Consider the following 13,881-nt stretch of genomic DNA (forward strand, 5'->3'; position numbering starts at 1 on the left):
GAACGGCAGCTGTGCACCAGATCTGACCCAGGAGAGACATCCTGAGGGTTGGTGACACCAAGACTCCCACTGCTCTTATACCAAAAGACTGCCTAAGTCAGTTTGGTTCAGGTTCTTTTTCGTACTTATCTGATTTTGACCAAACCTAATAAAATTTCTGCTCTCTCCACCATGCCCTGGAGGGTGAATTGATCAGCCTATGTTAAACACCCCATCCCACGGGTTACACTTTGGCTCCTTCAGAGGACTGAAGGGAAGCCATGGTGAGCTTAGACACAGAAAAGAGACAGCAGACTACTTCTCCAGACCATGTCTCTGCCAGGCATCCAGGACTGGAGTCCCAAAACAGCCCTGCCGGACACCTTGCCCACAGTGGACCCTGTTTTCCAGGATTCATTTGTGAACTTGCACAGTCTTCCCCAGAACTGGCTTTTATAAGTTATCAGTGAAGCTAAAGCCAGACTATGACCCAGAGAATGTTTAGTTTATCTATTCTCCTTAAAGCCTTGATGTAATAGTGACCGTACTGCCCTATTCTTACAAAGCTAGCTAGATTTTGGTTTACTACTCAGCTCTTAAAACCAAACAACGTATTCTTCAGGGATACACACGTCAGTGGCAAGACTCCAAAGAAAATAAAGATTAACACAAAAATCAACAGAATAGTTACTTGTGGATGGTGAAAAAAGATAAGGAAGCATAACTGGAGAGGGCCAGAGGAGTCCTCAAGATATTGCTGGTTTTACATTTGACTTGGGTGGGAGGCACACAGGCTTTTATTTATTACTCTTTAAATAAGTTTTATAGTCTTATGTATAAGACTATACATTGAACATACATACAATCAATCACAGCAGATTGCAAGGTAGAATGTCTCTTCTTTTACAGAAAAAGCAACGTTTGTATTGATATACCCCTCTCTCAGGAATAGGAATATCCAAGCCCTCCTCCCCCAAAAGCCTTGATCACAATTCATTGCTACCTGAATAGTATCCGTGTGTTGGTCTATCACTCAGGAGACCGAAGCAAAGTTCACAGGACATAGAGAGTCTGCAGTTTCTAGTCCTCTAACAGAGTAACATCTTGATTCAAAAAAAAAAAAAAAAACAATTTACTACTCATCTGGTCAACATCTGTTTTTGTGGTGACACTTGAAATTATCCTGTTCACTTTTCAAAAACTGTGTGGAAATTGTTTTTGTGTGTGTTTGTGTTTTTTGCTTATTTACGTATTTATTTATTTATTTATTATTTATTTATTTATTTAGGTTTTTGGTAGCAAATTGAAGTACAAAGTATAGGCAAGAAAAAGAAACCAATGTGAAATGCATGACTTACAAGACCTACTTAATTCATTTGACAAAGATTCCGTTTATGAATCATGTGCTGAAAATACCCAAACTCCATCTTTGGACTTGTCAATGTAATCCAAGCCAGGAAATGCAAACCACGCAGATTCTTAAGAACCTGGGAGGGAACATTTCATTCTGTCCCCCACCCTCTGCTAGTCAGTGATGTGACCCTCTCCCCATTGTTAGGTATTCCCTGGAATGGGTTGGTCACAGAAGAGGTGTCTGTGGGATGTCGACATCAGCGTTCTCCCAATCTCTTTCCTATCATGGCGCTCACACAAGGAAATGCTACTTGCACAGCGCAATGGCTCTTCCTCCCTCCAGGCCTCTCAAGCCAACCAACGTCTCGGCACACCATCAGCCCATCTGCTCCTGCCTGGCTCACGAGTCTTCTCGGTTGAGGTCTGGCCTGCATAGTACAATAGCAGGGAAGTACAATAGATAACAGGGAAGTTATCTTCTACCGAAAGCCACCGGGAGAGGAAGTCTTGAGGACAAGACGGGCTGATGTTCAAAGATGGCAAAGACCGACGGTAAGATGAATTCTTTTCCTGATTTCTTCTTCTGTACCATTTTTTCCTATTATTGACGGCGGGAGAGCAACGAAAACATCTGACGACTGCTACCGCAAAATGTCTCAAGCTCATGTATAAGAAAATGGAAAAACAAAAACAAGAACAACCCAAGGGTCATCATCAAGTTTTCTGTTTTATTTAAGATTTTAGTTTTAATTCTGAAGAAAGAGGTACATTTCCTTGTTTTTAGTTTTAGCGTCAGGTTATAACCAGGTTTCTGTTTTCTTTTCTCCTGTCTTTTCAATACTGCACAAACGTCCAGAAACTACAGGGTTAAGTAAAAGCTGCAGGCGAGGAGGTCAGAGATTTGCTCCTGATGGTGATCAGATGGCCCCAGAGCAGTGCTATCTCAGAGTGCCCCGGTCAGGCGAATTTTAAGGGAAAAGAAAAAAAGATTCTGACAGAGGAGAAAGACCGAAGAAATCACTTAGATTTCAGCTCTTATGTTATGCATAGGTATTAAATCTGTGAATACTTTTTTTCTTTAAAACATTTGAATTTACTTTAAATCTAAAGCCAAAAATTTTTTTCTCCTTTAAAAAAAAAAAAAAATCACTTCTCCCCTCCTTATCAACTCTTTAGCAATAGGCCAGTTACTGCTACAGATCAATTTGTCTTTCCATCAACTTCCAATAAATTCTTTTGCTTAACGACACAATCAAGTCCTCTCCATCAACTTGCCGGAAGAATTAAAAATTAAATTAAATTAAAAGCATTTTCCCTGCAATAGTGATAAGCTGAATACAAGATGGATGTCAGGACCACTGCTTTCCCCCATGCACTTAGCAATCTCATTTCAATTAACCTGGTTTTCAAAACTTTTGCAGTTGATAATGCATTTACTTGACCTTTCCTAAAGATTAATCGTCATTTTCTGCTAAGCAGATTATGTCATTATTATGCGCAACAGACAAACAGTAATTTTCTAAGTATTGAGACTGCCCTTTGATTTCTTTTTTTTTTTTGTCCCTCCTTAAAAAGGCATTTTTAGGAAACATTCAACAGTGTCACTCAAATGCTGGATCAACAGAAACTTTTACAATTAAAAAAAAAAGAGATGGTAATGACCCTGTGATCGCATTGCATCTGGGGGTGAGGAGAAAAAAAAAAGTTGATCGGGAACTGGATTCTTCAGAATGTAAGAATGAGAAGGAGCTGTGGGTGTGGGCCGAGAGGGAGAAAACAGGGCGGGACAAATCCTGCGTTTTCTAATGGTTTCTCCTCTTTCCCTAATGGCGGTCCAGTGTTGAACTCTGTAGTAAATCTGTGGGGGTTTTGCTGGGGGGTCTGAAGGCTGTCTGAAAGCCTGGGGGTGGGGAGTGGAAGCTGGAAGGGTTTGAAGGAGGAGGGTAGGGGTTCCAACTGGCTCTGTGCAGAGGGATCTGTGTGCTGAAGGGGGCGCTGTGGTGGGTCTGCGATGGAGCAGCACTGGGGCCGTCCATCTCTGTGAGGGCCTGAAGGGATTTTAGCCAGTGTGGAGGATTGTCATCTTGAAGAGAGTCTAAACTGTTTCCTGAAGTTGCTGGAATACCTAAGGAGAGAACAGAAAAACAAGGGGGGAGATGGTGAGTTTGTGAAACAAGAGTAAGAAACCCATCGAACAAACAAACAAACAAACAATGTCTCAGGTGATTAGTTTATCCAAAAAGAAACAAAACTTACAAATCTTAAACCCCTTCCAGAGGAGACCTTTTTAATCTTATGTTCTTTTGAATCCTCCGCCCACAAGGACCATGATTCATTGCTAGAGAATCCCATGCCTCCTCTTCAGCGGCATAGACATCGTCCCCCACTGTCACAGAGGCAGAGCTGCGGAAAGTAGCCCCCAGAATTGTATGCCATCATCTCCCAATCGCGCTTCGCCTTCTCTAACAGGGGTACGTAAACAAGATAGCCTTATAATAGAGAGCTTTATTTTCAAAAGTGGAGTATGTTCCTTTAAAAGGGTAAGTCAGACACTTTTGTTCTTTGAGACTTGAAACATGCGCACGTGCTGCCAGACGTTAGCACCTACTTACACCCAGAGAAGCAACCGAGGCACCAAATGCCTTCTGATACAACGAGGCCAACACAGCTAACCGAGACTGCAGGACCCCAGAGAACGACACAGGCCACCCCACGCGTGTGGCTTTGTGGAAAGAAGCCGATGTTGAAGAGACCTCTGTCTGCGTTTAATCTGTGCTAAAAACCAAATGGATGGCAGTCAGTGGAGCCGAAGGAGCGAGAAAGTTACCTGTGATGATGGCTGGGTCTGTCCAGCTGCCAGGGCTGTCCCAACTCAGGCTGTCGGTGGTGGCGGGGTTGGACGTTGGTGCAGTGTGGTTGGCGTTGGAGGGGGAGGAAGAATTGGGCAGTCCACCAAAGTTGATGTTAATGTTGGGTAGAAGTGCCCTTAGCCCGTCCTGCCATTCCTTCATATTTAAACTCTCTACAGAACTGCTGTTGTCTGGGAGATTTACCAACAAAAAAATGAAAGATAAAAAAAAAAATAAAAAGCTGACGTTAGAAACAGATGTTGTTCTTTCGTGGTTAAGCGGGAGAAGAATTATTCTTTCTTTACTGAGCATTTAAGATGGGTTTTCCTAGCAAGATAAACTTGGGTTAGGATTTCTCTCGTGAGCTCAGAGCCCCTGAAATAAGTGAGGAAGAACTTGCTCAAGGATCAGGAGAGGGAGCGTCTTGTCCTTCTTAGAGGCTCTTCACCATTTTGCGTTTGTAAATCACTAAGCCGGTTTAAAGACTCAATGCTCCAGAGCACAACTTAGTTTCAGCCACGTTATGAAGTTTCAGGTAGTGAGGCATTTGGCCAGCTGAATTGATTTATGCTATCAAGCCTGCAAAGTTCAATATAGGAGCTTATTTCTGAGCCCGTTAAGTGGAAGAAAAGTCATTTTATGAAGAATAAACATAAGCCAATAGAAAAGGAAAAATAATTAAGTTCTTCTTCCTGATGATAAAACTGGTAATGCATTTCAGAGGAGAAAGGCAGTAATGAATAGGCTTTTGAATTTGAAAAGAGCATTTTTCCATTAGTCATAAAGGCCGAGTAGGCAGGGGCTAAGCTACCTTTCAGATGGGATAATTTCCAGCGCAGCCTGCCTGTCCTATTCCAACAGTTCTACCGATCACTTAAAACTCAAGTCCTGGAGTCCTACAGTCAGTTCTCTGGTTCTACTTATGAATAGTGTCATCCCTGACAAGACACATCAACGTAAAAAGGCTTTTGATAGTCGTAACTAAACTTGATCTACCACCATCCAGAATCCACATACGGTAACTCATCGGTTGGAGGGGAATGGGTGAAACGTCGGTGGTAGAGTAATGGTTTTAGTCGGTGGTAGAGTAATGGTTTTAGTGAAAACAGGAATGTAGGTCAAACTACCAACTGAGGTTTTTGAGAAGAGCAGAGAATTGATAAGCAATCACCACTGATGATGATGGTATTCTAGCAGGTGGTCTGTGCTATTTGGTGAATGTAGAATTGTCTTTTTATAATTCTGCTTTGCACCAGTTTACTGTTCTATGTATCATGTTTCAGCAAGTGAAGCATTTAACCCTACTGGCCTTATTCATACAAAGAAAAAAAAAACAAACAAACTACAACCAAACCCAACAAAAGTCATCCCTGAATTACTAAGATGAAGAAAAGGCAATTTATGCCATTCGGACAAGTCAAGACAAGGGAAAAGAAATTCTTCAAACCTACTTTCATTTCACAATCAAGGCAGTTTCCTAAGGCGCCTCCTGTTTGCATCTTTACACGTGCACCGAGCTGTACAATTTACAAGGCTCTCTCACACTTATTTATTGTTTCATTTGGCCCTCGTGTTGTGAGGTAGGCGGAACGGGGACAATAATCTCCATTTAACAGATGAACACACTCCAGAATAATTTGCTCAACGTCACATAACTAATAAAGACTTGAACCCAGACCCCGAGTTGTTTTTTCTTAATAACGCCAAGCTCTCTCTCTCTCTCTCTTGATCTACACCGTATAGACTATTAATTGCCTTTTTTAATGGATCTATAAGACCCATGACTTAAAAAAGGCACAATCGAAACACAGCAACATTATAGTATATCCACTGGCCATGAGTAGCAGGATAGAGAAATATTTTGGCTGAATAAACAGAGTAGGCTTTGCAGCTAGGCTGGGGGTGGGAGGGATTTCTAATCAACAATGCAATAGTCATTTTCACCCTGACTCCCAACTGCATGAGGCAATTCACAGTAACAAAGTAACAAAGTTCTAAAATACTCTCCAGTACAGGAAGGTTTGCTGACTATGGCACATTCTAACCTTTAAAGTGATCAAATCGTCAGACGGAATAACTTAAAATGGTTTTCAATTAACCAGAAATGGAACTCTAAACAAGGAAAGCTTCCTAGGAGGGAAATAAAATCCCCCTGATATAAAAAGATGATGTATAACCACGTGGAAAAATTCCAAGGAAGACTAACTAATGCTCTTGACCTAGGTAGCTAAAGTCAATTAAGAAGACTGTAGAGATGATTTGAGACCCTCTTTTCCACTGAATAGAGAAAAAGAAAATACCCATGACTCAGTTAATACCAATTTTCTCCTTACTTTTGCTTTACATTTAGTGAGAAGTGGAACCAAGGAACCCCTACTTGGCATTAACAGAATAATATTTACATTTATATAAAGTTTATTTGAAAATTAGTATTGCAATCCAGTCAAAAGACATTTGTTCACGGGCAGGGGACCCGCAGGAACTTTGCATTTTCCATTCAGTTTTGCTATAAACTTAAAATGCTCCAAAAAATAAAGTCTACTTTAAAAAACATGTTTCCCTGATTTTAGACTAATGAAATCAGGCAAGAGTACAGCGGACCCTTGAACAACACAGATTTGAGCTGCATGGGTCCACTTACACGCAATTCTTTTTTCGGATAAATACAGTACAGTCCTATAAATGTATTCTTCTTTTCCTTAGGATTTTCTTAATAACATTTTCTTTAGCTTAGTTTATTATAAGAATACGGTATATAATACATATAACATACAAAATATGTGTTGTCTATTTATGTTATTGGTAAAGCATCCTGGTAAACAGCAGGCTATTAGTAAAGTTTTGGGGAGTCAAAAGTTACACGTGGATTTTTAACCATGCAGGGGGTTGGTGCCCCTAACCCCAAGTTGTTTAAGGGTCAACTCTCTGTTGGCCAAAGAAACTCACATTTGCCACATGATATAGAAACAGTGAGAAACTCATATCATCCCAGGTGAACTATGATTATAAGATACCTTGAGAAATAAATAAGCTAGTTTATAATTCTTACAATCTTGCCAAAAAACAAAGTCATGTATCTAGGCATCTCAGGACCTGGACAGCATGCACGACTGGTTCACAGTGAAGCTGCAAAGTGTCACAGGGAAGCGACTGACATCTTTAGCTCTTGGAATGGGACCACTGACTCCCAAGTAGCTTAGAAGAGAAATATTCTTCAGCTTTCTCCCCTGTTGCCATGCCAAGTGTTGGCATAAAGAACAGGCAAGGGACGGGAAATTAACTAAAGCCTAACTTCATCAAAATAGCTCTCTCAGTCCAGCCATACTTGAAATCACCTCCTTCCCCAACCCGCTCCCTCCCTGCCTTGGACTCCAATTGGTTCTGGCAACAAGGGCCTCTGGTAATCCATTCTTTGCAATATACAATAGCAGGGGTTATTCACCTCAACACCACAGACATTTTGGACTACATAATTGTTAAGCGGGGTCGTTCTATGCATTACAGGATGTATAGCGGCATCTCTGGCCTCTACCCACCAGATGCTAGGAGCCCATACATCCCAGTTCTGCCAACCAAAAGTATCTCCAAATATTACCAAATGACTCCTAGGGGAACAAAATGGTCCCTGGTTGAGAACCAATGACACAAAGGAAGTTGGTTCCTTAGTTTCTAGGGCTCTGAAAAAATCCCACCCAATACATATTTCCCTTTAAAATAGTACCAGAACTTTGACCAGTGGACTCAACTTGATGCAACTTCATTTCTGTTTATTGATACAGGACTTCACACTGGGGTGCAATTTAGTATGTACAACTCAGTAGATCTAATGGAAAACAATACTGGGCTGAAGACTGCAGATGGACTGATTGTATTTATCAGCTCTACATGGTAATTAATACAACCTTGGGCATATAAGTATCTTAATATCCCAGGACTCTATTTCATAAGTAGGAATAATATCTGCCCTGGTTTCTTGTAGGGACAAAATGAGAGAAGGGAAAGCAATCTGAAGCCCATCTATTACTTGCCTAACAACTATTTTTTATTAGTGCTCAATACTGAATAGACAGTAAACTTTCCAAAAAGACAAGGCAGAGGACTCCTCACTTGCCAGAAACTGGCTCTGTGCAAACAGTCTCCTCCGAGAACGTAGGGATAACACCCAGCATCTCCACAGAGGGACTGTGTAGTCAGTCGACTGAACCGATAAGCCTTCTCACCAAAATACTGCAAGGTCGAGATATGGGAAAGTACCTTAAACTTTCCACAAGGAATGTACAATGAAAATCAAGTTAGTGAACATATTTTATATTAGAAATGATACTATCTGACTTGTATTAATTAGTTGTAGTATTTACTCCGGGAAGAACTGTACATTTTTAAAGGACGGCTGACAACATTTAAATGTTTTACAATATTAAAAAAACTAATTATAATTTTCAAATACGTACAACAAAACACTATTTACAGGACTAAATAATTTGAGGGCAGGAAAGCAGGTCAAATTGTTTGCAGTTTTATTTTTCAGTATAGAACTCAAAGACATACAATTTAAAGTACCTTCAAGATGCCACATACTACATTCTCCTATGCCATGATGTGAGGAGTATCAGTATACTATGTTTCCGTGGATCAGAACACCAGAAAGAAGAAATTATGTTTAAAATTCAGCCAGCTTGCTGATTACCTAACACCCAGTCCATAACAAGTTGATCACAGCACACGAAGCGAGTTGACAAATCCAGCTTGGGGCAACAACAAAGATTATAAAATGTATGTGTTAAGACTGCCAAGACGAAAGTCAAAGCAACTATTTACTGACGGCGTACGGTATGCAAGGAGAACAAACAACTTAAAACTCTTGTCTCTTGTTCTCAAGGAGTTTAAAGTCTAGACAGTGAGACAATGCAAATACGGGAAAAGTTCAACATCACCGGAGGAGCAACAGAAGAAATGTCACAGGGTTGTACGTGACCATTAAATGCTATCAAGTTCAGTAAAAAGAGAGGCCAGTGAGGCCCACTTATGGAAATGTCTAGGGGGAAAGAACAAGGGCAGTCATGCACGCGTGGAGCTGTTTTTGTTACTACATAGACACCCCGAGCCTGAAACATCGACAACAGGTCGAAACCATCTTTGGTATTTTTACATAACTCCAGACTAGTCCAACCATTAACTAGGATGTACAGAAGAGACATGTTTTATAAGCAATGGCTACATGGTTGACCCTGACCCCACACGGGTTCACTTACATGTGGACTTTTTTTCAGTAGAGCACTATTAAATATATTTTCTCTTCCTTAGGATTTCCTTAATGACATTTTATTTTCTCTAGCTTGCTTTACTGTAAGAAAGCAATAGATAATACATATAACAAACAAGATATGTGTTAATCGACTGTGTTATTGGTAAAGCTTCTGGTCAACAGGAGGCTATTAATAGCTGAGTCTGGGGAGGGGGAGTCTGAAGTTATACACAGATTTTCAACTGCACGGGGGGTCAGTGCCTCTAACCCCTGTGTTATTTGAGGGTCGAGTATATTATGAGATAAAACTAAGCTGTATTCTGACATCAGATCTTTCACAGAAAATCATAAAGCAGGAAAAGATTAACAGCTTAGGCAAGAACACCCAGCATTATAGTGGCTGAGTGGGTTTCTTTCCTTTCTGTTCCTCAGTTTCACTGCAATGTGTTCATCATTATGAATTGAAAACTTTGCTACAGATAGCAAAACTGTGGGCAAATCTGCTCTTTGTAAGTTGTCACTGGTGGCAAGCTAATGAGTTTTTCAAGTTTGCATAAAATCTTCACCCCGAAGACTGGTTTCCAAATTGGTTTCGGCCGGCAAAACCATCTCAGGAGCCCCTGTGGAGAAAGTCGAGGGGACAGGGGACCAGGACGACCTGTCCTCCCCCCATCTCCCCATCTTTCACATATTAGGGTGCCATGTAAGACTGCATTTGAAAACCAGTACCTGCTGCTAACCATGAAGACAGATCTGTGTCTAATGACAACATGAGGAGATAAAACACACAAGGGAACCTGAAAACAAAAGGCCATCCCAAGTATTTGTTTCCTCTACTACAATCTGGACCACCAGGTCAGGATTTTCTGTCTCCTCTTGGAGGCCTGCCTCTCCACATATTTGGCCTTAGGCTACTCCATTCTTACCTGCAACCCCTAGGGCGAGAGACCTCTTGAATTTCAAGTTAAATTTCTATCAGTGGTCAAACCCACCCCAACTGGGCAATAGTCATTGAGAGTCCCAAATATGCCCATCAGTTTATTTTGCTCTTCAGTTTTTCAGCTTTATTTAAAGCTTTTGGTTACTCCTCAAAGCCTCAATTGGCAACCTGATCTTGTTTTCCTAAAAGCTTTTATCTTCCTTTCTTTTACTGCTGTCCGCTATAGTTTAAAGTCAAAGGCTCCCTCCAGTGGCTAGGTTACTTAGTGAAACAAAGCTTTCTTGGTACAAGCGATTGTACATTTGAAATCCAGTTCCCACTGTGGTTACTCCTTGCCAGTTGGATTCTCAAATGTTCATGCATTTTTAGAAGGACACACACAGTCACTCCGTCTCAGGCACTCTACCCCTCTCTATAGCCCTCCCACCTCACCCTGTTACGTATATTATTTCCTGTCAGTTTTGGAATGCGTCTCCATCAGTATATGATTTTAAGAAAGCCTAAACTTTCTCCAGCTTCGACATATCTCTAAGCAACTCAAATATAAATGACTTATGCTTGCCCTATGTGTTAAACCAAACTTTAAAGAGCCTACAAAATTTCTCCTCCCAGAACATGAAACAGAGCTTTATCATATCGGCATGCTGTACTTTTTAGGTGAGCCACAGAAATCATTTCAATTTATTAACTAAGATTTGCAGGGAAAATGACTATTTTGTGAATAAATTCTTTCAGGTTTATGAAAAAATACTATTCTACTTAAACAAAAAGAACTGCCACTCAAATTTCTAGGATTATGCTTATTATAAAGCAAGGCAGACCAGTACTGCAGAGTGGATTTTCTGGGGCACAAAAAACTAAAGGATTTAATAGATTTGAAGGTAGAGATTAAACTAAGTGAAAAAATTCTAAGAACTCAAATGAAAAAAACTTGAGGGCAGAAGAACCTGAAAAAAGTAATAATACAAAAACCAAAATTTATTACTACTAATAGAAGGAAGCAGAAATAACACACACAGGAGAGGGCCAGCTAAAGATGGCCTGGGCTTCCCGGACTCTGCTTTTACTTTGTGCCTTTCTCCTGGTCTAGAATGCTTTCCCGGTCTCTTCAATTAATTTTTACTCAATCTCCCAAAAGTTTAAGTCTTTTCTCTTCCGCTCAGATCATTCGAGAACAGCACTCGCGGGCTGGATCACACTCACTGGGCAGCAAACTGTGCTGTGACACCAATGTGGCTGCTGTTCACCCTTACGTGTACTCACACCTCTCAAGTCTACTGCAAGGCCCGTAAGGGCACATTTTATACACGCTTCATCACGTTGCTCAGTGTCTTAGAAACATGATGTGCTTCAAGATATCTGCTGAATCAAAGACCGAACTTGAGAAGAGCTGAAAAATCACTTTCCCCTAGAAAGCTTGTTTAATTCCTATCTGTAGAATGCTATGACTCAAATCATTCTCTCCAAATAGATGCAAATCTTTCTGAAAGCAGGAATCAGCTAGGTTTGGGGGGCCAAAAGGCTTCTGTGCATGTAAACTGAGGGAAAGGAGCCACTATGAGGACATGTTTTCAATAGTGCTTGAGATGTGTGTGCACTGGCATGTGCACTTTTTAAAATCCAATGCACCAAGATTAAATAAGGGTTGCTCGGATGCCCACAAAGTCCTGTGGACATAAAGAAGAAAATGGACTATTGTGCCATTCCGTGTGCAGGATAAACGGTGGTGAGCCGAAAAGCTCAGGGCAAAGAGAAGCTGCTAGTGAAGAGGACTGGGCATTCATACAGAACAGAGAGTAGCAGGAGCAGCTGATCTAAAATACAGTAGAAGCATTTCGAACTACAAGTAGATGTGTTTTACACAATGTGTATGTAGCTTTTTCTCTACTAGAATGTTCTGAAACTCTGTTTTAGGGGAGAATCGGATCATTTCAAGAGAACCAAAAAAAATCCAGATGTTTGTCTTGGGAAGGATCGAAGGGAGAAGAATCTGTTTGTAAAAAACGGAAAAATACTTACAGAAAGATGTCTATATAGAAAGCTATATAGAGAATGAGAAAAAAATACACTTAAAAGTTAATGCAAAAGATAAATACATTCTTGGAAGCATTACAGCCCGGATTAGATGGAACGTGAACTAGGACATACAAGCAACAGAGCTAAGGGATGGGGAGGGACAGGAATCAAGTATAAGAAATCTATAAAATCTGAAAATTGGAAGCGTAAAGAAAAGCAGTCAAGTGAACACAAAACTGAGCACCAAGAACGAAGCACAGTGAAGAGACCCAAGGATGATTGAGAGGGCTTGTCATCCAGGAGAGGGTATGGTGATCATCAGAATATGGTTTCACCAAGACAAATGACAAAACTACACAGACATGGGGGTGTGTAAACTACCCTAACACGTCTGAGATCTGAAGCTGCTAGAAGAAAAGAATCCTAGTAAAACTGACTTCCTGACCATCAAAGAACCAGTTGGCTATTGTGAACGTAACACAAGCCTAAGAGTCTGCGACGTAATTTTAGGATTTACAGAAACAAGAAAAGAGAGTAACTAGACTTGAGTTCCTGGATGGCAGGCATCCTGGCTATTTCTGCGATCACCACAGTACATTGCAATTACTTGTTTATGTACTGGCTTTCTTCTAATTCACTACGAGCTCCTCCAGGAAAGGGAGCTTGATTTAACCCTCTTTGCATATAGGGAACAGTTCCCGAACCTGGACCTCAACAGGTATTCAATGTTTCCTAACAGAACAGCCCTGAACATTTGCTTCCAGGTTTTTGGAGAAGACAGCTTTCCAAAAAAGGTATTTAAGAAAAAAAAAAAAAAAAAGGATGGCTCAGGGTGGTCCCACGGTTATAGGAGGCAGTGATTCACAGGCCACAGAAGATGCCAAAATATGACTTTCTGATTATGCAAGAATAAATGATTCTAATAAGGGAAAGAAATTGAGGAGAAATCTAAAGGAACCAGCTGTTGCACTGGGAGAATCACATGGAATTAGATTTGAAAATAAAGCTTAGAAAAGATGGATGGAGGTAAAAAACCTACCTGTATATAAGAGTGTCATAATCCTTGAGGACTAAAATCAGAATATGTAATGATCTGAAGCTTGTTGAAAATGCTGAAGGCAAGAAAAAGCTAAGTTTGGAACAGGAGAAAAGTAGGAAAAGCCACTGCTCAGCCTGATGTCACAACGCTAAGGCCCAAGAGAAGGCAGAGCTATGCAGTCCCAGCTTATTTTGCTTCTTTCCCATCTTCTTTACAAAAAGAGCACAATCCTCAAACCAGAAAGGACAGATTAAGCAACGTGAAGAGAACTGTAAGTTAGTAAAGATGCAAAGACAGTAGAAAAACAAAAAACAAAAAACAAAAAACCACATTCACTCAATTTAAATGAGTTTAAAATCTTTAGGTGCAAAATGAATTCTATTCCAGGGAATTAATCCTCACAGATGTGATCACAAAACCACTGTTAAGTGCCTGAAAAGGAGAAGACGGCAGATTCTAG

At 40.6% G+C, this 13,881-nt stretch overlaps 1 protein-coding gene and 1 long non-coding RNA gene across 5 annotated transcripts in view; one reads left to right on the plus strand and one right to left on the minus strand.

Moving 5' to 3' along the window:
* Positions 1-753: 753 nt before the first annotated feature.
* The window catches only part of CNOT4 (CCR4-NOT transcription complex subunit 4), a 148,545-nt gene continuing 135,417 nt past the window's right edge, over positions 754-13,881 (minus strand). For 2 of the 4 annotated variants that reach the window (XM_006929399.4, XM_011280578.4), the window contains exons 11-12: positions 4,160-4,372; positions 754-3,457 (exon numbers count right to left, since the gene is read on the minus strand). In XM_006929399.4, the coding sequence (XP_006929461.1) occupies positions 3,156-3,457; positions 4,160-4,372 (515 nt within the window). In that variant the 3' untranslated portion in view covers positions 754-3,155. The remainder of the gene's footprint in view (positions 3,458-4,159; positions 4,373-13,881) is intronic. The other 2 variants (XM_006929400.4, XM_011280579.4) reach the window with 1 other exon arrangement.
* Positions 3,456-5,858, plus strand: LOC111559543. Its single transcript, XR_002740609.2, has 2 exons — positions 3,456-3,803; positions 5,465-5,858. It is a non-coding gene; the product is annotated as an uncharacterized LOC111559543 (long non-coding RNA).

The sequence above is a fragment of the Felis catus genome, chromosome A2 (genome assembly GCF_018350175.1).
Source record: "Felis catus isolate Fca126 chromosome A2, F.catus_Fca126_mat1.0, whole genome shotgun sequence".
Taxonomy (NCBI): Eukaryota; Metazoa; Chordata; class Mammalia; order Carnivora; family Felidae; genus Felis; species Felis catus.